Source organism: Pomacea canaliculata, linkage group LG4 (genome assembly GCF_003073045.1).
Source record: "Pomacea canaliculata isolate SZHN2017 linkage group LG4, ASM307304v1, whole genome shotgun sequence".
In the NCBI taxonomy this organism is placed as follows: Eukaryota; Metazoa; Mollusca; class Gastropoda; order Architaenioglossa; family Ampullariidae; genus Pomacea; species Pomacea canaliculata.
Genome location: NC_037593.1, coordinates 28,121,079 through 28,148,128, shown reverse-complemented (window position 1 = coordinate 28,148,128; position 27,050 = coordinate 28,121,079). Strand labels below are relative to the sequence as shown.

The 27,050-nt window shown below is 43.6% G+C and overlaps 2 protein-coding genes across 3 annotated transcripts in view; one reads left to right on the top strand and one right to left on the bottom strand.

Annotated features, from left to right (window-relative positions):
* LOC112562501 (angiopoietin-related protein 1-like) overlaps nt 1-27,050 on the bottom strand; it is a gene marked incomplete at its 5' end in the record, with an annotated part of 47,862 nt that overhangs the window by 4,835 nt on the left and 15,977 nt on the right. The window contains 2 exons of the mRNA XM_025235780.1: nt 7,796-7,933; nt 8,495-8,614. Of these exons, the coding sequence (XP_025091565.1) occupies nt 7,796-7,933; nt 8,495-8,614 (258 nt within the window). The remainder of the gene's footprint in view (nt 1-7,795; nt 7,934-8,494; nt 8,615-27,050) is intronic.
* On the top strand, nt 397-7,789 carry LOC112562067. Of its 2 annotated transcripts, XM_025235059.1 has the most exons (5): nt 397-1,072; nt 1,943-2,146; nt 4,035-4,453; nt 4,997-5,549; nt 7,140-7,789. In XM_025235059.1, exons 3-5 carry the CDS (start codon nt 4,073-4,075, stop codon nt 7,235-7,237), a joined length of 1,032 nt encoding a protein of 343 aa, XP_025090844.1. In that variant the 5' UTR covers nt 397-1,072; nt 1,943-2,146; nt 4,035-4,072; the 3' UTR covers nt 7,238-7,789. The 2 variants fall into 2 exon arrangements, with proteins under 2 accessions (XP_025090844.1, XP_025090845.1); XM_025235060.1 differs by lacking the exons at nt 397-1,072; nt 1,943-2,146 and having other exon boundaries at nt 3,906-4,453.

Sequence of the window (27,050 nt, the reverse complement as noted above, 5' to 3'; positions counted from 1 at the left end):
GGAGTGGGGAGCAGTGAATCAAGAGGTGTGAATTCAAAAGGTGTCAGGAAGTTTGGTTCATATAACATATTGGCTTTCAGTCACCTAATGCACACATACACAGAGAGGCAGGCAGGCACACAGACAGCCAGACAGACGGACAGCGAACGTGAAACAGAAAGTGGAGTTAATAATAATTCCATCTGCTGACGACGGGTTCAAAACATGTCTGTAACTCATTGTGATGCGACCTTTAAAGAACGCACGTCACGCACGTGTTCAACATCAACCAAACATCAACTGCACACAGCATCAGCTGCAGAGGCGGTTATGTCTCTCTGCTCCGTCTGCAGTATGCCACTAGTCAGGAGATAATTTGTGTCAACGTCGCTGAGGTCCCTAAGGTAATTTGGGGGATCAAAGGTCATGTGCGTGTGAGAGAGAGACAGGGATCATGTGCATGAACTGAAGAAAGTAAACTTTCTGTTTTGTGATTGAGAACTGTGCGTTGAGCAAAACAACTCTGCATTATTATCTCCCAAACACCTCCTACCACTTCACCTCCATGTGAACCCCACCCACCAGCAAAATCACAAACGTGTATAGAAACCAAATGAAAGAATTCTATTCAATGCACAACATCTTAACGAGAACGGTACCCTTAGTGTACAGAAGCTTCGAGTCCACCTGGACAGTCACAGACACGCCCTTCTGTGTTTACGATCCGTGTGTTTCTAGCCAGTTTGTTTTCCCTCCCCCACCCGTACCCGTCAACAGCTACGCCTCCTACAGACGGTGACATCGAATCATGATCAAGGCAAACTTTCCTTTCACTGGTTTCCGGGCGAACAAATGCGCACGCGACAAAATCGAATAGAGTTCTATTGAATGGCTCGGGAAAGAAAAAAGCAGACTTGTACCCCGAACACTACAGGGTGAATCTTTAGCTTATTCGGGGTGTTGTCTACACGCTGGTGGCTCGGGTGTGCTGCTTATTTTCAAAACAGCATAAACTTCTGAAGTGGATAGGACGAGAGACATGAAGACAGCCTAAGTCGGGACTAAGAGAAACAACAGGGACTGTGACAAGAAGGTAGGACTTGAGTTCTTCAGCCTTATAATCTAACGTGGAACGTGTTCTTTGTGGTGTCGTGTACAAACTGCTGTCGGCTTTGACAAAAACTAACAGAAACTGTAAATATTAAACGATGATACAAGATGTCTAGATCAGATTTCATTTGTATTCAGGATAATGAATTTAGACCATGTCAGATTTTATTCAGAACCAAGTTCTTGCAAAAATTCATTAATTAAAATAACTTTTCTTAAATTAATTTGCTTACTAGAGTTTGTTTAGGCTCAGGTCCTTCTCAGTTTAACAAGTCCTTGGAAGTGTTCATTTAAACTCCTCTTTGGCAGATTTTAAGTTGGTCTTGCCAGAGTTCCTTAACACCCATGATCTTGCCGGATTTCATTTATACCTATATCTGTTTAAACGGATGTTTTGCCAGTTTTTAAGCTAGGGTTCCTTTACACAGCTTTGTAGGTGTTTGAACTAGTGTCTTGCCAGTGTTGGTGTAAACTAAAGTTCTTCTGAATTTATTCAACTCAAGCTAGTTTCTTAAAGTTGCTGTCAGAAGAGCAAAAAGAGTGACTGCACATAAAAGACAGAGACACAAAGAGAGACAGGGAAAAGAGAGAGTGAGTGAATGTAAACACAATGAATGATGTGCAAGAAATCGCTTCATGTTAATGCTGTGAGCTTATTGTTCTCGCTGAAGCAGTTGGTATCTATCTCACATACACAGGCGTACACACACCATCATGATCATAAACCAATGCTCACACAAAAAGTTCACACACACACACACACAGATAGAGAGAACGCATTCTCTACCACACAAGTCTGTTATTGACAATAACTTCTACCCACCTACACATTGTGCTTTGTGTTTTATGCCAGCCTGCCGTAAACAACAACAAAATGAAAGGCCTTTGCGAAGGTTATGATGGTCGTCAAACTAGAGTGAAACTAAGGGACACCATGGTGAACTCGCGACCTGTTCAGGTATGCTGAGGTCTGACGGCGAAGACTGTGGCCAGTAAGCAAAGCCAGGGACCAGGCCAGCATGAGATAAACATCAAGGATATCTGTCGAACGTTCCAGGTAAGTCACACTGTTCTTCGGTTCACAACGGAAGGATAGTAGGGAAGGGAGACCATTTCTTTGAGGGAGAAGGCATACGAGACTAGCTATACTAAACACTGAGTGGTGTAAATGAGAAGGGGTGGCATTATTTCATAGGTGGCGCCTACACAAGGGGAGTACCACGTTACTCTGGCCCAGTAATGCTTACTAACAAGAATTTTGTCGATTCATACGAACAATTTATACCGAGGCTTGTACGATATTTCCGAGCAGACTTTGAATGTCGCACTTCGCTGAACAGAGGAGAATTGTCCCCTGAGCAGGAAGTTTATGTTCTTGTACCCGATCGTGCCGAGGTCGAAGAGGTAATAAAACTGATCAGGCCATACAGTACCCGTAACTATCAAGGCAGCGACCGGCAGTTACCCGTTATTTATCTAGTCGACCTATCTCCAAAAGACGGGCCATCAGTCGCAGTGTTCAATTGATGGTCTTTTCGATTAAACATACTCCTGACTAAGAGGTGCAATATGTCACGTGCCATTGTCTGAGACTACGCCTGTGGGTGAGAGTGGGTTGTCAAAACACAACAGTTGTCATAGCTGGTTATTGGACAAATATTCCAAGATTCCCTTGCTGCATTCGACTAAATATCCTGTGTTTACCACTCCACGTCAGCGATCAAAGAAATGCGAACAATCATTTCTATTTACGAGTGTTTGATAGTTTACATGTTACGCTTTCATTGTGTGTTTGTGTTTATTTGTGTAGTTATGAAGTTTTGTTTTTAAACCTCGTCAAAATAAATTCCCATAACAATTCTTACTAGGAAAATCAGTTTAAATCTAACTTCAGGCAAAGTGGAATACCCTCTTCTGAAAGGTTTAATGGGTGTATTTTTTTTCCTAATGACTGGATAAAGCTTAGTACGAGACTGCTTCCACCATTGAGAGGGAAGAACCCGTTCCGTTCTCGAGATACATGCCTACAAACATTACAATACACAGAAAGAGGTCAAACTTGTGATATCATGCCCGTGAAGAGATACGATTCACTTAGTTAATATAGGTCCTAGCTCTCCCATTGGCTGAAATCTTGGCTGAAATCTTGACGACGACAAAATGTATCCGAATACAATCCTGACGTCAGAGTTGTTGATCTCTTTCTGTGCATTGCCATCTGTGTAGTGGTGCATCGCGAGAACAGAAGGGGTTTGTGCTACTATTTATTTTTAAAAATGAACAAATTTTTTAAATAGTGATTTTTGTATTAAAAAATTTGCAATTTTAAAAATCTGATGATGAGGGACCCTGAGGACATTGAGTAGAGCATGTGTTTGTCTTGATATTTGTATTGGGCTCAGAAATATGTGTGTGCTTGGAAAGACTATATCTTACATTATGCTTTGTGGTAAGAACGTGCGAGTGACTCGGTTAGCGCCCAATGGGCCGTCCATTTTCAAAATGAAATTTTACAATTTTGCTAGGTTAGGCAAGACTATGTTTTACCATTACAAATTTTAAAGGGTTTAAGTGCTCGTATCTGGATCAAAATAAAAGTTCTCATCGTCATGAAAACTATTTTGAATTTATGATTGATGGCGCGACTTTTTGACCTCCCTGCAGTATTTGAACCCAGTCAGAAAAAACTGGTACCTCTCTATGCCATTAAAGGTTGTTCTCCAGGTTTTGCAGGTTGACTTTTTAAAAAAAAAATAAAAAGAAGTATGTTTACCTCTGTCTCACACACAGTGCAAGTAGTGGGGGAGGGATAAAAACTTTGCATATGCGTAAAGGGAGTGGCAGGCGAAAGAACTGGTATGAGAAATAGGGCGAAGGTGGAATAATGGTAAGATAATGAGAGGCTTTTGAGGGCGTTGACTTCCACAAACCAACTGTGTATACAGGGAGGAGCAGGTAGCAGAACTATCCAGGTGAGACAGGTATGAACCGGACAGCGCCCGCCAGGCTCAGCAGGCCGCACCCTCTCCTCCCTCGCCTACAGCTGGACCTCCTCCACGAGCCACGCAGCCAGCTCACCGCCCCCACCGACAGGTACAATCGCCACCAGCGACAGCGACAACATTACCATCACGACGGTCACGCTCGGGCGGATTATCGAAAGGCTGGCGAGGGCTTCGGTTACGACGACGACTACGGCAATGATTACACGGACGAACTGGACACCGCGCGTGTGCTGCTGTGCACGCACGACAGCGGCGACCCTTGGAGCTGCGTGTGTTTCCCGCGTACCAGCAGCAAGACCATCCCGTCCATGACGTACGACGGCGTCAAGTGCCCGCACCCGGATCGACACCACCAGCCGGTGAGTCGCTGCTGTAGCATGGGTAGCGTGACGGGTGGCGCCGGTGTCACGATCTCAGCTTTCTTTTAAGACGATCGAAAGACTTGGCACATACCGGCCTCAGCCGATTCACATGAGCAGAAAAAAAAAAAAGACAAGCATTGTTAATCACAGAAACTTCCTCTCCAAAGAAAGTTGAGATCATTGTAGTGAGTTGTAGTAGGTCTCGTGTATGAATGGTGTCTTGTTTCTGACGTCTTGTGTCTGACGTCTTTTGTTCCACGTCACTTGAAGCAGAAAAAGACGTCACAAAAGGCCTCTTTACCTGTGTGTACGCGTGCGTGAGAGAACTAATTTGTCTGTCAGTTCTTGATCATTTTTAAGTCAGTCTGATTGTCTGTCAAAGAGCTCGACATGATTTGTCGTTGACCTTTTACACGTTCTACTACATGTTCTTTCTTCTATTATTTCTTTATTTCTTCCCTCTCTCACACACACACGGCCACTATCTAGTTATTCACCTTTAATTAACCTACAATTAGCAAGTTATCTGACTATTGGCAGGGACTAGAGGATGTCTTCACATACCCCTGGACATCGCAGTCCTACCGTCCAGCTCGGCCGCTCCAGTTCGGCTACCAGCAGGGTCAGGTCAAGCCCCCGTCTGCCGCCACTGCGCCCCCGTTCGTCTACTACACAAGCAAGGGGGACCACTACCCGAAGGGAGACAAACAGCCCCCTTACTCTGCCCCCGTCAAACCAGTGCTGTCCCCTTTACTCTCCGCCCAGCCCAGCGATCGGCGTCTGCGCAGGAGAGACCGGCGGAAACCTGAAGCAATTACAACAGTGACTGACTTGGCAACTATTCCGGAAGTTCAGGAGGATGTGGTGCTGCCATTAGACAGTATAAGTCACGTGCTGCCGGCGGTGCGGCCATTTGACCCCGATTCCTTGCGCTTGCGCTCTGTGGACAATGCGGCGGTTATGGACCTCAGGTCAGAGTTCGGCACCAGCTGGCCGAGAAGAGCTATGTCCACCCCGAGAGGCAGGGCGTGGGATGCGGACGGCTTTCCGCAAACTCCCACGAGAATATTCAAGGGAGAATACATGGATCCTTGTAAGCGCAACTGATCCCCACTTTCTCTGTGTGAAATTCCACTTTCACTCTCTCGCTGTCCGATTCTGATTCACACGCTTTCTCGTGTTTCCTTCTTTCCAATAACTCCGCATATTTCTTTCTTTGTGAGCAAGTGCGGTGTGTGTGTAAGCACCCGTGTGTGTGTGTGTGCATGCGTGTCTGTGGACGGACGCTCATGCGGGTGTGCACGTGCAGAAAGTCGAGATCATGGCACCGGTGCACACTAATCGCTACTGGGATGGCCGACGCATAGCAGCCAGCTAAAATATTTGTATTACCAGACGACTTTGACTGCTAGATGTGGGGCAATATGAAAACAATATTAATTGTTTTTAGATAAAGTTATTATTTTATAAGTAAGTTTTTTGTCAAACTTTACCCCCACTTACGAATACTCCCTAGCACTTCCTAACTGCCAAGTTTTAAACCTCTCCTCTTTGCTCTATTGCCTTCCTGAAATATTTTAAATGTGCACCGAATAAAATTGATAGTCTAGCAGTTGTGTTGGCTGATGAATCATCCATTTTTTAAATCGTTTGATATAGGTATATTTTAAAAATAACCTTTTAAAAAATAATCACATTTAAGCCCAATCAACATCATGCGAATAAACACTTTGTAAACTTGGCAAGGACAGACAACTCACGGACTAGGCGCAACCCTCGCTGTAATGTTCTCACGTTACAGTCAAGGGAGATAAGAAGGAATGCTAGAAATGTGCAGTGCTGTCAAGAAGCGATGTTCTATCCGTTCATAAGCAAAGAAACTATTAAGTGAAGCTCTGTGTACACTTCCTGATAGCCCAGAAAAACCTCTTATCAGCACAAGTGTTTGCTTGTGTCTCGCTGAGAATATCTTTGTAAAAAAAGCGAAGCTAACTCTTCAGCTGAAGAGGTTTTGGACACTAAACATCTGACGGTATCTGACTACCAGAAGTTGCTAGCCACGCCAGCCCACCTCTCTGCTTTGAGTCACGTCAACTATGGTATCACTCTTCCGCAACAAAATAAACTTAGTCTTGCTGACATAATACATCCTTATACGATAAGCACACATTCCTGAAAGTAATCTTTCAAGCAGGATTTGACACTACACCAGAAGAAAAAGAAGGGTAGTTTTTGTAGCTTTTAGTCGAAGGATAACATCTTCTGCCAACAAAATCGTTGTTGAGTGTCATTTATCGGTTTATCGCAATGAACTAGAACAAAAGAGTAATTCCAAATGGTCCGTGGGATAGGTCGTAAATTCAGTCCTAGAAAAGAAAAAGTGAAAAATTTAAAAACAAATTCTCCTACGTTGTAGATTCCGATAAAGACCCTTGCCTTACTTATTAACCATGAAAGAACAAAGTTAGGCACCAACGATAAAAGGAATTTGTTTTTTTTTTTTTTTTTTTTTTTTTTTAGTACTGTATCACTATCCTCTCAAAATTTTAATGCAACGTCCGTATAGTGACACTGCATATAGGACTTGGTAATGAATCTTCTGTGGCCATTATAATATTGTCTATGTTTATATGTTTGCTATTTCTGTAAAAAAAAAAAAAAAAAAAAATGCTCCGTTTTTCAGACACGGGCCACAAATACGAGTACGACATTAAGCATGGAAGGAAGTACCTTGGAGGCACCAAACGACCGCTGAACCCAGAGGTACCAAACGATCGTTGAAGCCCACCAGATCCCAGCCCCGGTCCCTCCAGGCACAAGGCAACAACTGACCGTTTATTTTTGTGCCAGGCCGTGGAATAGGAAGAGTATCTTAAAACGCTGTTTTCTGATGTGTGCTGGTCTGGTTTAGTGATTACTCCAAGTAAAGAATGTGAATGTTTGTGTCCAGTGAGGTGACGATCTGTTTCGCACTGAACAGACCAAAGTCAAAATTGGTATATTTATTCAAGAACTATATTGTACCGACTATACCAAGCCAAGCGAGAGGTGCTCTGGCGGTGTGTTCAACAATTTCCACTGTCCAAAAACCACTGTATAATTTGTATGCAGACAGACTCGTGGCGCTTACTGGAATACAAAGCCCAAAAGGCGGATTTCAGTTCTCAGACTTTCACTAAGCAGTCGACATGAGACAGGATGGTCTTCTTCGGTTTGGTTTTGCTGATGTCGCTGTTGATACTTTTGATTACGGGTGATAGCGAGAATTTCTCAGGAGAAACCATTTCATAATTTCGTGAGCAGATTTGAAACCTCTACTTAAATATTTAAGTTACTTACCCTGAACTGAAAGGTGGTGAATATAGTCATTGCCGAGCCAAAACTCGCCCTCTAGGTTTCCAAAGCCTTTTTTGTATTCTTGCCAGTTTCGAAAGAAGTCTACAGACCCATCCTTCCTCTTCTGGATCACAGTCCATCCTGCAGAAGAGACAGGAAACATGTCTGGACTGGGTAAGAAACTTCGAAAGCAAATTGTTTATTTTATAGGCATTTTGAACATTTGTTCATGATGCCATGTTAAATGAAAGTCAACTAAAAATCAGCGATAATAGTTTTCTCTTCCTATTTAACATATGTATACATGTCGATTTTCTCGTAAACGAAAAGTAAATTTGAATAACAGAGACAATTAGAAAGTTATTTTTTTTTTTTATTACTTTATTTTATTTTATTTCTTTCATTTCTATCTGCTTGTTTGTCTAGGATTTTTTTTTAGGGGGAGGGGTTTAAAGTCAATCAACTGATTGATGGAGGAAAATAAATAAACAGAAGAATCATATTTTTGGTTCACTTGTTTAAATGAAAAATATCCAGCAACCTGTGCAAACAGACATGTCAGAAGCTAAATAACAGCTTACAATGTAAAGACGAGAACATAAAAGTCTTTCAAGAAAAGAAATTAAGGAATGAAATAATATGAAAAATTAGGAAAATGGACAAACACACACACACACAAAGAAAACACATTATTTTTTCTACCTGAGTTGTTCAACGTCTGGCACAGAACTCTGAAGGGGCGAGTAATTCCGTCAGGTTTAATCATGATGTAGTAGTCTCCCTGGAACTGCATGCCACCTTGCCGAACCACCTCGTCACAGTCTGTAACAAATTCAGGCAGTGGAATAAATGTTTTGTCGATTGCTTTAAAAAAAATTTTTTTATCGATTATTGTATTTTCCTTATTATTTATTTTATTTTGTCGATTTGTAAAATAATCAGAGAGTAGGTCAGCGAATATGCGAAACAGAAAAGCGAATTACTTTCCGTCGCGAGGGACGCCGGTACTGTAATGGTTTAAACACTCGCTTGTAGGTTCATATCTCATCTCGGGACACTCTCTTTATGACACCTGCTGGTAGGGTTGGGCATAGGGGGTTTTCTCCGGAAACTCCGGTTTCCTCCTTCTCCTTATTCCCCCATAATGCAAAAGCATCTCGGGGTGGAAGAACCTTTTCTGGCAAAGCAGCCAAGCAACCAGCTATGCGTTGCGAATATAGATAATTTAATTTTAGGGTACAATAACCTCGCGGCATAAAAATAAAGTTATAGACGCAACCATGCAGCACTGTAGGGGGCACAAAGTGCGTTTATAAGAACTCCATGACATTTTTTACAGACTGGGAAAGGGGTTAGTACTACCCTCCAAACTTCAACCAAACATGACGTGTTGTCCGACTGTCTGTGTATTCTCTTTGTGCATGCTAATGTCTGTAATCGTTAGGAAGTCATTGTCTTTCTCAGCTGCGTGGCAGGTGGGCGCACCTCGCTGACGCCGAACTACAAGCTGTCCAAAGCCTTCATGTCAATGACCTCAGGGACACAAAGGTGCAGGCGTCGACAAGTGCAGACTTTGAGACGCCCTCGCCTCTCGCTCCGACACCTTAGTTGTTACCAACAAGCTACCTTATCCGACTGTGACGTTCAAACGCTGTCATGGATCATCAACCTCGGCAAAGGGTCTTGACCCCAAAATGACCCCTTTTAACGTTGACACGACCCAGCGATCAGCGCATTGTGAAGAAGTGTGATCATATCAACTATTGTCTTTGTTCTTGTTACACTATCAAAACATTGTAAACAGATTCAGTCCCCATATTGCCAGAAACAAAAGCATAATTCCGTCTAACCCTACCTGTCACGGAAGCCCTGAATATCTTTCTTTGTGATCCCTTTTTTGCTAAGTGAAATCAAGACATGAGTAAAAAAGTTCACTTAGTTCGTAGGTAAAGCACACAGTCACGCAATGACACCTAGCGACCGTAGTGTGCACGCCACATCAAGTATAGAATTTTCACTAGAACAAGGGATATTACTGCGACAGAAGATTCCTAAAAGCGCGATGAGGCAAGAGGAGAGCGGACGAGTTTTGGGTGGTGGTGGTGCGAAGGCATGAACCAAGAAAGTGCACTAAGTGCTAAGCAATACGATAAGTGCAGGTATGAGTGTTATTATGAACGCTGAAAAGGTTATCTCCCTTAGCAAGAACAGTGTGTGATACACAGCGAAATGAGCATTAAGCATATTATTTCCAAGCTTTCGATTTCTTAGGAGTAATGTATCTGCCAGGTGCTCAAAGAGCAGAGAGGACTCTGCCGACAGTTTCTAGAAACGGAAAAGGTACATGGCGGAGGCATGTTCTCCGATGATGTCGCCAAAATTTGCTGTCTCGTAATCTTTTATAACAGGAGAAAATAAACATTGGAGGGGCTTTACTCCGGCATTACTTTCCCGCTGACAAAACTTGTAACCTCGCAAAAACGAACGTCATGGGCTGGCAGAGTGCTCGAAAACACACCCACACACTCACTATTTATATATATTTTTTTAAGTTTAATACCACAAACGAATATGTTCCACGTGTGTTTGCGCCTTCGCAAAGTGAGGCGGACAATTTCACTTGGCATTTACAAAAAATCCTCCGTTAACTTTCCTGGCTCTATCATTATCGCCCCCAAACACGGCTCATGTAAAGACGATTTAATTGACCGCTATCACCTCCCACAGGTGAAATCATTGCCAATACCTGTCAGAAGTGAGTGGCGCAGCAGCCCACGGCACCTGTGGGACAGGGATAAACTTATATTTAAATGGCTTGCAGCCTGTCGCTGTGAGCGAGGCGTCATTTCAGGGCCCTAAATGTTTGTCTAGACAAATGGCTGTAACTGATACTAATGACACAAAACTATTCCAGTGCAGTCACCGCCATGCTCCAATCGCTGTACCCAGAACTCATTGCCCAGCACTGTGTGCAACACACGTAACTAAGAAGTCAAAGTGTTTTCGGTTTTATTATACACAGCTCGGGAGAACACTGAGACCCAAGCTTGGTCTTCTACACAGGAGTGATCAGATGAATGAGGAGGAGCTCGACAGCGCAATGGTTACAGTGACGCCGTCGGAATCCGTAGCCGCGCACACTAGCTGGTTCGAAACCCAAGTGACGCGGGAAATTTCCCTCAGTTGTGGAAACTGTGGAATGGGTTCCTGGGTCTTTGTAGGTTAGGTAGAGGAACGAAGGAGAAGAGATGGGTACTGTTTTTACGGGATTACCTTACCTTTGAACTTAATGAACTGTGTATACTCAAAAAACAACAAAAACAACAACCAAACACGATGCTTTAAAAGTTAACACTGATTAGAAAAAGTAAACAGATAATCTAAAATATTTATGCAGATTTTTATTTATTAAGCAGATGTGTACATAAATAACCAGTTTAAAGTGATCCATACGGGCAACGTTTCTCTTCGTCAGGGAAAGAATTATTAATTAACATTCCCCAGCACTGCCGGGACAAGACTGCACGCGACCGTGCAAGAAACAGCGCTCGTGTCTTCAATTTGCAAAGTTTTGCACGTGTTGTGGACAACAGCCAATTAAACGTCGAACTTAATCACTGCTAGCATTCTGTGGACAACAGCCAGGTAGACGTGGAATTTAATCATCTGCTAAACACTTTGTTTTCGTTCTGATGACAGTTGGGCCTTATCTGAGGTCTGCTTTTGTTTTTCGTCAGCTCGTTTTGTCTGTGTAGTTCAAGGATAGAGAGGTTTTGGCTCCATTGTAGCGGATGCTGAGAAGACACAGATAAGGAGAGCGATGTGTGTGTGCGAGCACAGAAGAGTGTGAGCCAGACTGACTTATCTCAGTATATGTTGTTTACACTGAACTAAGGCGGAACTAAAACATAGACAGTCTTTTACAGACAGTAGACTACTTCACGAACTTACTTCCGTGATTACTTGAGTCATTGTCTACATTATCTTCTCTTGAAAGTACCCAAGCAGGAGTCTCTCTCTGTTTGGCCCCTCCCCCTCTAAACAGTTCAGTATTGTTCCTTACAGATGCCGAAAACATTGCCTTCGCTATGACGTTATTATCGAGGGCGGGTTAGGGAAAACCAGCTTTACAGGAGAGAAAAAAAAGAACAAAGCCCTGTTCTTTCCTTGCGGGCCCTAACTCTGAGCCCCTGAGACACGTGTGAACCGCGAAAACATGGCCAGTGTCCATCGTCCCCTAGGGCTCAGACAAGGGTGCAATGTCCTGCGTGAGGCTACAAGAGACTTGAAGCACAGCGAGACCTTTGTCGTCGGCGAAAGCTGGTTTCTGTGCGGTCATGCTAACAAGTCGTGTCGCCAGACAGGTGTATCTGATGTGGAATGGGAGGGAGAGGGGTCACGGTAGTGTCGGATTACTCGCTCTGCGCATGCGTTGTTGGTGAAGAAGTGGTGGTGAGGGGGAGGGGGGAAGGGGGAGTTGGAAGGTTACTCCCGTTTTACGTCAGAGGTCAATCTTACCACTAAACGAGTGTTTTGGTTTTGCACAATGATAGTGCTAATAGGCACAAACGCAGTATCGCAAGACAAAATTTCTCTGTCCATGGCTTGTTTCTGCGATGTTTGATGACGTCAACAAATGAAGAGGCGAGCCACAGGGACAACAATGGCAACAGACCTTGCTTGAAGATGCAGACGATAGTTCGCTGTGCGTGTGTTTTGGGGTAGGGGAATATTGGCAAAGACTGGTATTTAGCAAATAATCTGCAGTTCATGCACTCGATAAAGAACCCAGCCTCCTCTTTTGTGCTTAAATGGTATCGGAGTCTGCCATCAGCAGGCCCTGTCCTCCGGGACGATGCATTTCAGGACAGAGGGCGAGGGCACACTGATCTGATGAGTGCAGCTCACAAAAGGTAAGAAATTCATACGCAGACACCCTGAGAAGTCTCCTAGGGCATACAGGGTAGACTCAATGATCACGTGGAGGCTATAAAATTCATTCATGTTTGCTGATCTTTGGCGCAGCAACCTCTTTCTCTGCGTCTCCAATATTTCCTTTTTCCTCGCTGGTACTGCTTTGAAGATTTCCACCACGACATCTCACCACTATGACAACAACCAGCACCATGCAAACAAAAAATGACAGTGAGAATAAAATACAGCTTTGGCAGTGACCATAAAAAGTGAATTAAACACGCAGCTCCAGTTATTATCAGGCAGTCGGCGGTGAAATCAAAGTCGATTCAGTATCGAATACTCATGGTGGTTGATCAAACAAGCTGAAGACAGAACGGGCAGGTTGTTGGTGTACATTCATATCAACACACACATCGACACAGAAAAAAAATTGCGAGTCTAAAGGCATTCCAAGGGAGTCTTTTGATGTGCATCCTTCACTTCACACTGTCACCACCCCGCCAGTTCCTCTCCCCCACTGACTTTTACTTTCCTAACTGTTCACCTTCCCTTTGACCTTCCAAGCCAGCCACCATGAAAACAGCTGCCAATTTATTCGCGTGACTGAATCTGAGGGCGTGAAAAAAGTCAACAGAGCAAAGCCGGGATTTACCTCTTTCGACCTCAGACCCGGGAGTATAAAGCACTGGCCACTTTTATGATGCCATCAAGAAAAAATATTCATAAATATTGGTTGTGCTTAGGAGACATAAAAGAATGGTCCCCCCCTTTTCTTTTCTTTATTCCTTCTACTTCTAGGGGAGAACAGGGGGTTACCGGATGGCTAGGGAGATGGTTGTGTCGAGACACATGGTATCTACATCAAGCTAGGAGATCGGGGAACAAGGCTACCCTCTTTTGAATGATGCCCGAGTTCATATTTTCCTGCTGCTGCTTGCTAGTGCTGCTGAGTGAATGGCTAATGTATTGCTTCCTTTTTTTGCACCTTCCTTCACGAGAACTTCTGCATTTGTTTGTGTTTACCTGTCTATGTAATGTCATATGTAACGAAATTTCGGGATGGCATTACAATAGCCTTTGTTACAAATTGACTGTCTATGGATGGCTCTTTGGTCACAGTATTCTTAATAATAAGTAAAATAAATACTGATATTCAGGTGATAGCGATGATCGATTTCTCTGTTCCACTTTTGGACATTTTCAAATGTTTACTGTCATCATAACAGAATCAACAAGAACATTGTTAGATGAACCGTAGTTTTGAAAGTGTTCTTTGTGAAGGGTAGGTAAGAGGTGTAAGGGTGGGTGGGGGATAAGGTTAAACTCTGCACGAATGGCTGGCAAAGGTTTCTCGAGCATCTTTTTTTTCTTTGAGACTCAAACGGCTGCTTTTTCCAGGTGGTCCCTGCAGGTTTCTTCATCACACGAAAGTGCTGACTGCGATACGCCCCCAGTCTTATTTTCGTATCAGTCTGTGTCAAGATTAGCTTGTAGAAAGTGTAGAAAAGTGAGTGATGACTTTATTTCTTATTTTTTCTCACAACACTTATCGAGGCTGAAATACGTTCTCTGGAACGAGAGGAAGATGTCTATCAACAGCTTGTCGTCGATGTGCAGTTTGTGACCCCATGTACATTGATTTCTGTCGAATATAGGCAGTGAAGAGTTGTGATTGGTTTCATCATCATTATCATCAGTCATTTTAAAAAAGAAAACCCCATTGCAATCCATTTAAATGGAAAAGTTTTTATTTTTACTTTGTAACTTTATTATTATTATTATTATTATTATTATTATTATTATTCATACTTTAGGAGTACAAGATAAGCTAGCCTGTGGACGCATGATATATTGTGCTGCGAAGACAATAGACACAAAAGGAGGTCTCTCTCTCTCTGCTAGGTGTATTTTTAAAAGAAAGAAAACAAAATCTTGCTGAAATTGGATTAGTTGTTCACATTTCTTACGTGGTATCAACGGGTTCTGGCTGTGCAAGCATATGTTAACCATAGGACAAGTGACTCAAGCGCTAAGTCTGAAATTGTTTTAGTTCTTGCGACACCTAAATAAAAAAATTATCCCATCTACCTCAACCATTGAGTTAAAAAAAAAAGGTCGGTAAAGGTCGCCCCCTGACCTTTATTAGGTCGGCGGGAGTAGGGTGTTGAGACCTCCCTTTTCTCGGGACCAGCTTTATGTTTTTTCCCTCGCTGCCTTACCTTCATAATAATAGGATTTGAAGAGCGCAAATTACCTCCATGTGCTGCACACGAAAGATAACAACGAACTGACAGTCAACCGTACAACAGACTTAAGCGTAAGTAAACAGATGACACCATAAAAAGTGCATAGATTAAACACTGCGGAGTGGGTGAAACAGTATTCTTCATTATACCAAATATTTCTGAAAGAGATGGGGCTTTAGCTCCGGATTTGAAGGCTTCAAAACGTAGACACAGTTCGTGGAGAGAGATAGCCCTTTGAAGTCTGTCCAGTAGAAGGTTAGGGAGATCGACGAATAGAGAGTTGCAGTAATCCAGCCGGGACAACACATCAGCAGACATGAGCTTTTTGGTTGAGAAAACTGACAGCAAGGGTCGGATGTGACTGATACTGTGAAGCTCAAGGAAGATGGACTCAAAGACGGCATTAATGTGAGATTCAAGAGATAACGATGCTTCGATAATAACACCAATGTTCTGGACGGTCTGGAAGAGAGATATATTAACTCCAAAGAAAGTAGAGGATGCACACATTTCAGTGTATTTTCAGAGGCTGTTGAAAGGATCTCAGTTTTGTCGTCAATTATTTTTAAATTGTTTTGGAACATTCAAGGCCTCGCAGAGTCTGCTGTGTGTTGTGTGGTAGAGCAGACCTGGAGATGGGAAGCAAGGCCAGACGCTGGCGACTGTGTATCATCAGCCGACATAAGATACTGCAGACCCAAGTGGCGGATGGTGGAACCAAGTGGTTGGATGTAAACAATGAATAAAAGAGGCCCAAGAAAGAGCACTTATGCATCCTATCCTTCAAGTGAGCAGGCGAAGATGCGGTGCCTGCAGCTACCACTGACTAGGCACAGGTCGGTCAGATAGGACCGCGTGCTGAAACATCGGTGGCACAGCACCAGTCCACAAGGAGGTTGATAATGTGCGTGATAACCGGAATCATCAAGTCAAGGTGCAAATGAGTCGGAACCCGGTCAAGAAAGCAGGATTTCTTCGGAGAATTTATGATGATCCCTGACTGGGGACTGGGTGACAGGCACAAACTGCAGTAAAGATGTTAGATAACATACACACAAATCAAAGCTAGGGTTTTCCATCCCTGACCTGATGGTTTTTAACAGAAAGTATTTGCAATATTGTCAAAAACGTTTTATCGATTTTTGACACAAGGTGGCGCTTTTGGCATTATCTAAGCTGTTAATCATTCAAAGCAAATCACGAAGGGACGCAAATCTTAACATGTCTAAGATTACTGCCCTTTCTTTCGCAAGCGTTTATTCAGCAGTTGTAGCTGAAGTAGGCTTCTGAAAATATCCGGTGTGCTGATTCTGCAGAATTCAAGTATTTACTTAAAATGCAATTACCCCGCTCTCAGCTTGCTGTTTAGAGAAGAGCAGCATGCCAAAATGTAATAGATGAGGAGCTGTGTTGCTGTTGTTGTCCAGTGTTCCTCAGTTATACCGCCAATATCTTTAACGCATTCAATTAACTCTAATAAAAGCCGAAGAGAGACGCGTGCATAAACACAGTCTCACTCCATTTAACAACCACCTAAAGGGACGTAATTATTGAAAGCTCATTGTCCCCTGACTATAGTCTAGGTGCAAGCGACCCCGAGTAAAAGGATCGCCATTCTGACATGTCATTAAAACTTGATGCGACAGTTCTTCTGTTTCTCTTAGTTTTATTGCGTTTTTTCTTTCTTTGTTACATCACTTCGTCTATTGCCATTTTGAACAAAGCTGCGAATGTCTTTCAAAACACAACAGAAAAAAACCAAAAATGTTTTGCTGCTGCGACTATTTAGTCATTAATTTTAGAGGCTGCGAAATTTAGCTCTCATCCCTTCCACAACCCCCGCGTTACAGAAAGAGGAGAGAAAACGATGAGTTGTATCACGCATGCACCTTCAGCTACAGATCACGGCCGGTAAGGCAGCGCAAGAAGTGTGGTTACAGACAGGTTGAGCCCTCACCACCATCACTCCAACCCCAGAAAGGAAGGGGCAGGAAACGATAACTCTTTGGGGGACTTGGGAGGGTGATGCGGTGCAGTGGGCTATGAAGCACAAACTCATCGTAACGCAGTTAAGCTATTGCAACGTGTACAGGACGGCCAGCGAGAGAGACAGAGACATATCTACGTCAGCGTCATGGTGTCTCGAAATTTGCATGCAGTGAATGCTTTCCAAAGGGCGGGGTCTTTGTGAAATATTTGCCTAAAGTTATGCGTTTCTTATTTAACGATGTAAGTGAGTTATTGTGCGATGAGTGGATTGGGTCGAGAAGGTTGCAATGCAAGGTAACATTGTTTGACATCAATGTACAGAGATTTCCTCACATCCACCTGTCTTGACGTCAACATACAAAGATTACCTCACATCCACATATAATCTGTCTTGACGTCAATGTACAGAAATTACCTCATATCCACATGTAATTACCTGTCTTGACGTCAATGTACATAAATTACCTCATATCCACATGTAATTACCTGTCTTGACGTCAATGTACAGAGATTGCACTAAAACCTTGCCGGTGGAGGGGGCAGGGCAGGGCAGTGCTCAGACACGAGATAAGAGGGGAGAAAAGCGCGATGAAGGAAACGAAAGATAATCATGACAAATTTAGAAGACGACTGTTGATAACAATTGAGGGAATCGAGCAGACTCCCCTCAGCTGCCCTTAGAGATCAGTGAGCTATCAATGGGAATTGCTAGGTGGTCTTTGCCAACTGATCAGAAAAGAAATAAAGGTACTGCACAAACATTCTGAATACAAACGTGCAAGAACTCCTCTCCTGAAACAGCTGTACCCATTGTGAGCCAGCCAACTCCACTCCCAGCCCATATTTGCTTTTATGTATGTGGCATTGGTCGTCATGAAAATGAAATAAATAAACCGATAAGTAACAATCTAGACACTGAACTCTAAAGTGGTTTTTAAACTTCAGGTGTTGAACACACAGTGGTCTTCATGCTGAACACTAGTGATGCTGAACTCTCCATGCTGAACATTAGCGTTACTAAACTGTCAGCAATACTGAACTTTTCGCGTTTCCGCACGAAGCTAGCGATACTGAACGATCCATACTGAAAACTAGTGACACTGAACAGTGAATGCACTGGTGATGCTGAGACACGCCTTTCAGACGATGGGATTAGTAAGTCTGACTTGTGAAGAAAGCATGCATTACCGTCATGACTTAAATGTTTCTACCTCCTTCTCACGTAAGCACAGACAGAAAAAAAAGTTCCCCACCCTTATTCTATGCTCTTTGGTTCAGGCACTTCCCTTCTCACTGGCGAAGATAAGGCTATCGTCTATATTTCAAGAGGGAGCGGACGCTATTACTGATAGCGACAGAGATTGGTCCCTAGCCTTTTTATCACATAGCTCCCTAATGACTTTGTAATGAGCGTGTCGAAGACAACACCGGAGGTGCATGTGGTGGGAGCTGACTGTTGGCAGTTTGATCCCAGTCCTGAGAGGTGCACACAAGGTATTGTAAGGCGACCCCACACATCTTGCCTCGAGTGTTGCGGGGCAGGGACCAAGTAAAGGCAGGGCTGTATGCATACTGTCACGTCAACACCTTGACCACGATGATAATAACAACAACAACAACACAGAGGCTGTCCTACGAAAGTGTGGAAATGCTATAGAAACAACAACGAAAGAAGGTTAGGTAATGCACACACACACAGGGTAGTCGAAAAGGATAAACATCTAAGAATCATTCTGCATTCTAAGGGTTTGGCTATAAGCATGTTTTTCCTCTTTCAGCTTTAAGATGTTAATCTCCGACTCCGATAAACGACCGCCTCTTTCGCTGTGCAGAAACCCAGCCGCCATAAAGGTTAAACCTGAACCTAGTGCGCGTATCCACACGGCACACGGCGGACTGACCTTCATGACCCCGACTGCACGTGCATCTCGCGGTTTCTCCGATCTCTCTCTCTCGAGAGTGCTTTGTTCGGGAAACCGTTGGCCCGCGGGGGTGGGGAGGGGCACACACCTTCCTCAACGATCCCAAAGCCTGCGGCACGAAGCCAGCCAGTCAAAAGTCAGCAACCGGCTGTGAAAACAGTTGCGCCTGGGGCGCTGCTCGATGGCTCGTGCCAGAGTGGTCTCCCTCTGCCAGGTGATCTTTCGCGTTAGAGGCGATCTTTTCACCACAAGTCCAACATGCACCTCATGTATGGATGCGTGACGCCACAGATCGTCAGAAGAGAGAGAGAGACTAAGATGTATTATAAAGAGATGAGAGATATGAAATGCTAATCGTCCTGAACAAGGGGCAAAGTTCCGAAGCGTCAACGTACCCATGTACCTAAAGTCCCATTGTATTAGAAAAAGTATTGGTAATAAAGTGGCGAAGAAATCGGGAGTTAGTCTGTAGAGTTAAGTTTCAATTTCCCGAACCATTAGTTCCACACACAACTTTGTCAAACATGCAACGATATTTTGTTAAGAACTGCCGCAAAACACACACACACCCTTTCTCTCACCCACACTCAAGCATGCAACACATTGAAACCTACCCTTTGCAAAGACACGTGTATGGAAAAAAATGACATGCCTTCATTACCCGTTTAGTCGCTTCAAAATGCACAATGTAAAATTAACTACATCGTCTGTTAAACTTTGTGACTACTGCAGTCATCGCACCAATCTGTGGACACCTTCCCTCATGCCTCCACTCGGCTCAAGATCACGGACACACTTTTAAAGAACCTTTGGAGATTTTCACCATTGCAAAGTCATGACAAATTGCAGGAATTCAGCATGGCACATGACAAACAAAACTGAGCTCCATTCGCTAGCAAGCGATTTCTCTCGAGACATGTTTGGGACACTTCAATTCCCAGAATTCCCAGCTGCAGCTCAGTTAATTAATCGATCTCTTTTGACTGCGCAGCATCAGAATGGAGTGTGGCGCGCCGTTGTGTGATGGCCCGCCGTTGGACTATTGTGTCACGAGACAGGGCGAACGTCTATGACGTCAGAAGGGTTGCAGAGGTGAGAGATGTAACAGTAAAGCAAAGAATTCCACGAAATGTCAAAAATGCATCTTTTGTCGATATCCTAGTTATGTTGAAAAAGCGCAAGCATTTGTCATATGTTGTGTACCTGTGCGTTCATGAGTTACCAGCAGGCGTGAGAGTGTGTGAACAGAGAGAAACCGTGAGTAGAGGGAGAGAGGGGTAACCCCAGGAGATGTCTGTATTGCAAAATTACGGAATTAAACATGGCGGATTCAACATAAGCCAAGCGCTGAGGAGAGCCAGCTAAAGTGAGCATGACATGATTCTACTGAGCCATCCTCTGAAATCAACATTACTGGTTACATAAAAATGAGAATTAGTTTGCACGGTGAGGCCAGTGATCAATGCCTCGTTCTGAGATCCAAAAGTTAGAGAACAACGTACTTCTAGAGACAGAAAAGAGCATGAACCATGAAAGGTTTGCAAGCCATTTGGCGGTGCCGCTACTAGACTTTCCAAAAAGAAAGAATCAATAAGAGCTTTGTCTTTTATTTGCATGGGGAAGTTGTGAGGAATGAGGTATTAGTTCTGGAGTTTCACAGCAAACAGGCTTTTTGGCTACCGTTTAGGAGGATGAGTGCAAACAAATCTTAGCCGAAATAAACATCTTGCTACTATGTTTCTTCTTTCCTCTGCCTGGGAGTGGGAGCTGTTGATGTCTTTGATGTTTCCAGAGAGGGTGTATATGACAGTAAACCATGTTTAGGTGAAATTACCTCTAGCATGGGCCTTGAAGATTTTCGCAAAGTTAGGGTCTTGTAGCACTTCCAGATGAAGGCGATTTCAGGGCTGAGTTGAGCGGCGCTTCAGGCTTGTTATGACAAGGTATGGTCATGGCCTCTGTCGACTCCTTACTGGTGCTTGATTTAAAGGGCCTTCGCAGGAAGGTGAAGTCGATTTGGTTTTGGAGCAAATCATCTGACAAATACTCAATTGCCGTTCAAGATTCCTTTTGGGCACGTAGGTTATTGCAATTTCTCTGCAATTTCTAGGCGTCTTAGGACCTTGTCGTTAGTTTTATATAAATTTAGGAGAAATGCCTGAATTCTTTTTTGACTGATATTGAGATACGTGACCATCCCATGGAGACAGATATTTAATACTGAAATACTGAAAAATCTTACATTTATACTCATACTTTGCTGCTGTAAACGAGATCAGGCTCTGCAGTCACTATTTCTAACATATCAAAACAATGATTCCAGTGCATCTGCACCCAGACAAGTGCATCAGTTCGAAAGCGTGTATTCATCCCACCCGTTTGATCATTCCTCACCGTGCTGTCTGCCTGACACTCCACTTCCTTTTTCCTTGCGTATTTCTGGCGCCAGCTAAAAAAGAAAAAAAGTCTTCAAAGAAAACACACGTAGCCCGGACTGTGCCACAACAAACTACTTCAGGCAAACTTGCTCTGGCAGGCTATAACTCTTCCACTACCTGCTCCTCCAGTGCAGATGCTGCTCAGGGGAGCTAAACACCTCTGTGGCTGTGTCCGGTTTCAGAGGGCAGCACCGGACCAGGGAAGCAATTGGCAACAGGATCTCGTCTGGGTCTGGTCGTGTCCTCTTTTTTCTCTGATCTGTGGTTCTTTTGGGGAAGGACTGCGAGTAAATTACATGAACACCAAAACGGTTAGCTATTATTGATATAGACGTTTCCAGCAATTACATCCAGTTGCCCATCATACAGTTATTTCCCCTTAACGAGTTAACCGCCCTAGGACCGTGGTCTCTCCGAGGGGAAACTAAAGCAGCGTGTTCTGATTACAGAGATAATAGAACAAAACGCAACGGATCGAGGCCCAGGTAGTATTAAATGTAACCACAGCAAGAAGGGAAAGAATTGATTGGCAAACAAAACGACATTAGGTGCGGTTCTGGTGAGTCACGAGTGGAGCCGACGAGCCTAAGGAACTGGCCATCGACCAGCTGAGTGCTGTTCAGACACAGTCGTCACATTCAATCGCCAGGCTTTGCTGCTACATCCGGGCACTTGGGTCTGGTGATTCTGACGTCATCTCGGTACAGCATGGAGTTGCTGGCTCGGTGTGAAACACCAACCTCCCTCCCCAACAAGATTAGCATGATGAGGAGGAAGCTGAATAGACAACTATAAGCATACAAAGCTCTTTCAATCCAATGACTATCTTGTCACAATTCTCCAATTTGTGTCTTTTGTGTCGTAATAGACGAACGTTACACTTACCTTGCATACGCACGACGTATTACGCACACACAACACAACGCTCGACGATCCCCCGTAGATGGCGATGAGGAAGAAGAGATTTGTAGATGAATCAAAGAGGCATATCACTGAGAGAGTTATAAAGAAGATGGCGACTAAGATCTTTGTTTTCCTGCTCACTTGGCCATTTTGAGAGCGTCTGCTTTCTCTTACATATGACGTCTTTTTCTCTTAAATATGACGTCTTTTTCTCTTATATATGACGTCTTTTTCTCCTTCAAGTGACGTTAACAAATGACGCACGCAAGACGTCAGACACGAGACACCATTCATACACGAGACCCACCATAACTCACTACAGTGTTATGCGTACTCTTTCGAAAGAGCATCAAATATATTTACAAATAAACAAATAATAATAATAATTAATAATGATAATAATAATAAGAAGAAGAAGAACCTGTAAAACCCACACTCAAACAATCTCTACCATTCCTAGCTTAAAGCACGTGTAACATATGCAGCACAGACACTTGCAACATTTGAAGCGCAAACATTTGAAACAACTGTCTCTCCGAGCTCTCGTGACACTTAAGTGTAAGCACCCGTGTGATACCCGAAGTAAAAGACCTGCGCCAGCTGAAGCACAAAGTGCTAAAACCTGTTGCACGTGAAGGACCAGCACTCGCAACACCTGAAGCACAAAGCACCCGTGACACTTTAAGTACAAGAAAGTGTAACGCATCAAGCGGTAGCATGTGCACACCGGGTGCACTGTCCTGCCTACCCGATGAGCATGATCGTTCCCTGATGTCTAGACAGTACGAATTGTTACCTCATTTATAACGGGGGTTAGGTAAAAGCATCCCAGCATCCCCGCCAGAGACATATGGTGTATACAAGTTATTTAAAGATCTAGTAGGGTGCAAGCTTTTTTTCTTATTACAGAGCATTGAAAGCTGAGAACAGGGTGCTATTTTCTGATGTGTGTGTCCCTTCTCCATTTTTTATAATTATTTTTGACTACAAACTTTACAATGCACAGAAATAAGTGAACAACACAGATTTCAGGGTTGTACATAGATTAGTAAATGTGCGCTGAGCTTTACAGAGTCATTTACACGCAAAACTGGACCTGACGAGAGCTTTAAAATTAAAAAAAAGTATGTTCTGGAAAGGTTTGTTCTTAAAATAACTTTTCTCTTGTTTTAAAAAAATGTGTTCTTAGAAATAATGTTCTCAAACTGTTTGCATTGTTAATTAGGTGAAGAGCCGAGCAGAGGTTGCACCGACTACAGCTGTCCAAACGGCAATGACATGACAGCTGTTTCTGCGGCTGACGGCGACCTGCTGACAGCAGGGTCTAAGAGGTGTGCAGCAATGAGCAGGAAGACAAATGGCCTCGTTGAAGAGAGAAACGGAAGCTTCTAGAAAGGGGGTGAGGGTGCTGGGGCTCGACATAGCATGGGGAGCTCGCTAGAGCCTAACTTCACCAAGGTTTCAGGCATTGTGATTATGTTATCGCCCTCTCGGTGTACGCCTCGTAAAACTAGTGCCAGGAAGAGCTGTGTTCACGCCCCTTAGTGCCCCGGTTCTCAAACTGTGGTACGTGTACCACTACAGGTACGTGAAGGTATGACGGGTGGTCCTCGAGCACCGTAAGTCCTAGACTAGTGTATATATATACACACATTTTCGCAGAGGGTAGGGTTGGGAGGTGGTACTCGTTCCATTTGAATTTTTGAAAGTGGTACTCGTCTGGAAAAAATTGAAAACCGAGCTTTAATGTACTTTTGTATATCTTAACCCTGTTGCCATTGCTCCTTGAACTCTTCATCATTGAGATTAGAATCTCCACATACAAGTGAACGAAAATAGACAGAGATGAGACAAAAAGCGCCAGAGGAAAGAAATCCACTCGCTTTACACCAATGTCTTGGTTAAGATGCATGTGTCTGATTCCATTCATCATTCCACCCATTCTTGCATGCGTTAGACCGGCTAATGATCCCCAACAAACAATCCAAGGCTCCCTCCTCCAGTCCTTGAAGCGAGGAGACCCAACGACGGCTGAAGTCCTACTTGACCGCCACCAGAGCGCGCTGCAGACTGGAGTGGCCCTCGCTTGCACCGAGTGAGGAAGTAACCGCTTAGTTTCCCTGTAAGTATCCTCCTTTCTAAAGCTGCGTGCAATGACAGCTTCTTTACTTACGGTTACTAGCGCGTGACACTGTGCATATCATGCTGTCAAAGCTGGGAGAACAAACAGCGGGCGTTGAATAATTAAAATTCAAAAAAAAACAAACAAACAAGAAGAATAAATGTGACTGACTAATTATCAAATTTGTATCAAGCTACTGAATATATTTCGTGCCTCACTCCAATATAAGTGAATAATGAATATGGTTTAGTGTCAAGCACAGCTGTGATTAATGTAACTTTAGTTTGCATAGCTTAAATTTCAGTTCGCCAGCGTGTGTGGGTGTGTGTGTATGTGTGTATGAGAGAGACGAGGGATGTTTGTGAGTATGCGTATGAACCTCTATCTTTCCAAAAGAAAATATTGGGGCTTAGAATGTCAAATGTCTCTAAACAGCTTCGACTTTCTTCACTTCGTCGTCTCGCTCATCGAACACTTTGAAAAGAGGCATGGACGATGTTGGGAGGATGAAGGGGTGGTGGTGATAGAGGGGAGGTGCAGGACATTATCTGCTTCATTCACTTTGTGTGACGACGGCGCTGAAGCAGTTGGCGGTCATTCATTCCATCGTCGACATGCGAGTCGCTGGAGCGTTGCCGCACAACGACAAAACCATTAGCCTGTCGATCGCACGCGCTTTATTGGTTGTCGCAAAGTACAGTTTCATTTTATCTGGCAGGCTTGCCCGAACGTCCAATATTTGCCATGTCCTATTTCTAGCCATCCCGTTTTTCTGTTGCCGCTGTAGTCGTTACACTGTGTGTGGTCTGACAAAATGCCTTACTGAGGGCTTACAGCCCTTGTGTGGGCTTGTGAAATGCCTATGTCTAGTAGGCCTCCAAAATGCCTGTGTGGACTTACACAATGCTTATTTTTCTTTCTCTGCTATTCTGTTCCTCTTTCTTTTTTGTTTTCACCATCTGGTGTTGATGCAGTAAAACGCCTCTAACCAATACTGGGAGGGTCTGAATTCAGATCTCGTCTCCCGCATGCACGGTTTCCTCTCTTTTTGGGGGACGCGGCAACTGTTGACAGAACTGGACTGGTTTGACAACCCCTTTCCCCCCTTTATCCCTTCCTTTGAACTTTGCCCCAAAAAAAGACAACAGAGAAGAAGGACGAAGAGAGATATATGTACTTGTGAAAGATAAACAGATAAACGAGAATTGTTTTTGTTTCTGTTTTTTGACAAACACTTTCAAGATTAAGTGGACGTTACCCAAACTGTTCAAAAGGGGCAGCTACTCTATTTCGACGAGCTTGGCAGGGTTCGTTAAATTAAAAGGTCTTTCATCAACTCTCGCAGAAGCACGCAAACAGAATACATCAGTCGATCAGTAAGTAACATTCATGTGTTCTCTGTAACTACCGGTTCAAGTCTTGCTTCTAATGCTTTTATTCCACTAAAAGATAGTACCTTCAGCGTTTAGTTTTTCTGTCCTGACGAAAATACTGAGTAAATTATGAACAGGGTCTCGCTAATTTATTGACTGTGACAGATGTTGCAACATAAAGTGTACAGGTGGAGTAAAGTGGGGTATTAGCGGGGTGGACAAGGCGTGAACGGCTTCTGTTCTCATACATCACAAGGGTGATCAACTCAAGGCGTCTGAATTCACACTTCCGGTCTCAGAACTTGAGTGCTACGTCCGTCAACGTCAGAGAGAGAGAGAGGGGCGGAAAGAGAAGGAATTTCTCACCTGTTTCTGTTTTAGCGAATGGCGTAATATGGAGGCTCTATCGAGGGTATTTATTTTCGTCAGGTGCAAGCACGTTTTGCATAGACTGTGCAAATGTTTGCGGCATCTCAAAGCAGGATCTTAATAACAGGTTAAAAAGATCGTTCCTCGCACTTGTTACGATGCTTTGATCTCCTCCCCTTTGATCTTAGCCAAAAGGCAGAGGAAAGAAAGTGAAAAAGGGGGTTTACTGTTAACTGATATATGAACAATAAATCATGTCTTGAAATATGTGGGTAAGACGTTTGTCAAAGTTGGTAAGTGATGACATCGCTCTCTCTCTCATTCCTCACTCCTCCTCTAGCCTTGTAAAAAGCTGAGATTAAAGGTGCATCATGCTTTCATAATGTTTGTTATATTGAATATGTCATAATAATAATAGCAGTTAGTCTAACAACATACTATATCAGCAAACAAAACATGAAGTATCTCTAGACAGGAGGCTATGACCGTTTCACTTCAATACATTAAAGGCCACATCCATGCAACACAAAGCCTCGGCGCTTTGATCTTCACATCGAGCGAGTCGCAAACAAAACGAGGGTTTACACTGACGGCACGAGTGTTGTCTGATTGCGTCAGATTTTTTTATTTTTGTAGTCCCACCCTTTCCTCTTCACTAGTTCAATCAAGGCGACAGGGGAGAACATCAAACCGTTGAAAGATTAGTTAGTTCCGGAGCATCTCTGAGAGAAGCGAGCGCCTCGCGTTACTTTCTGACCTCCCTTGTTGACGTTTTATTCTGTTGCTGCTCATTGTATGATTGTTGTTGTGAGTGTCTGTATTAATGTCGTCCCCGGGGTGAAGGGGAATCATGTGAACCAACAGAGACAGTAACATGTAACTTTGCGTCTAGCCCCGTGTGACGTTATGTCTGTTTACTGTTTATTGTTTATCTGGCCACGATGGACGCTAAATCTACCAGGGCACCATCAGATGCGAA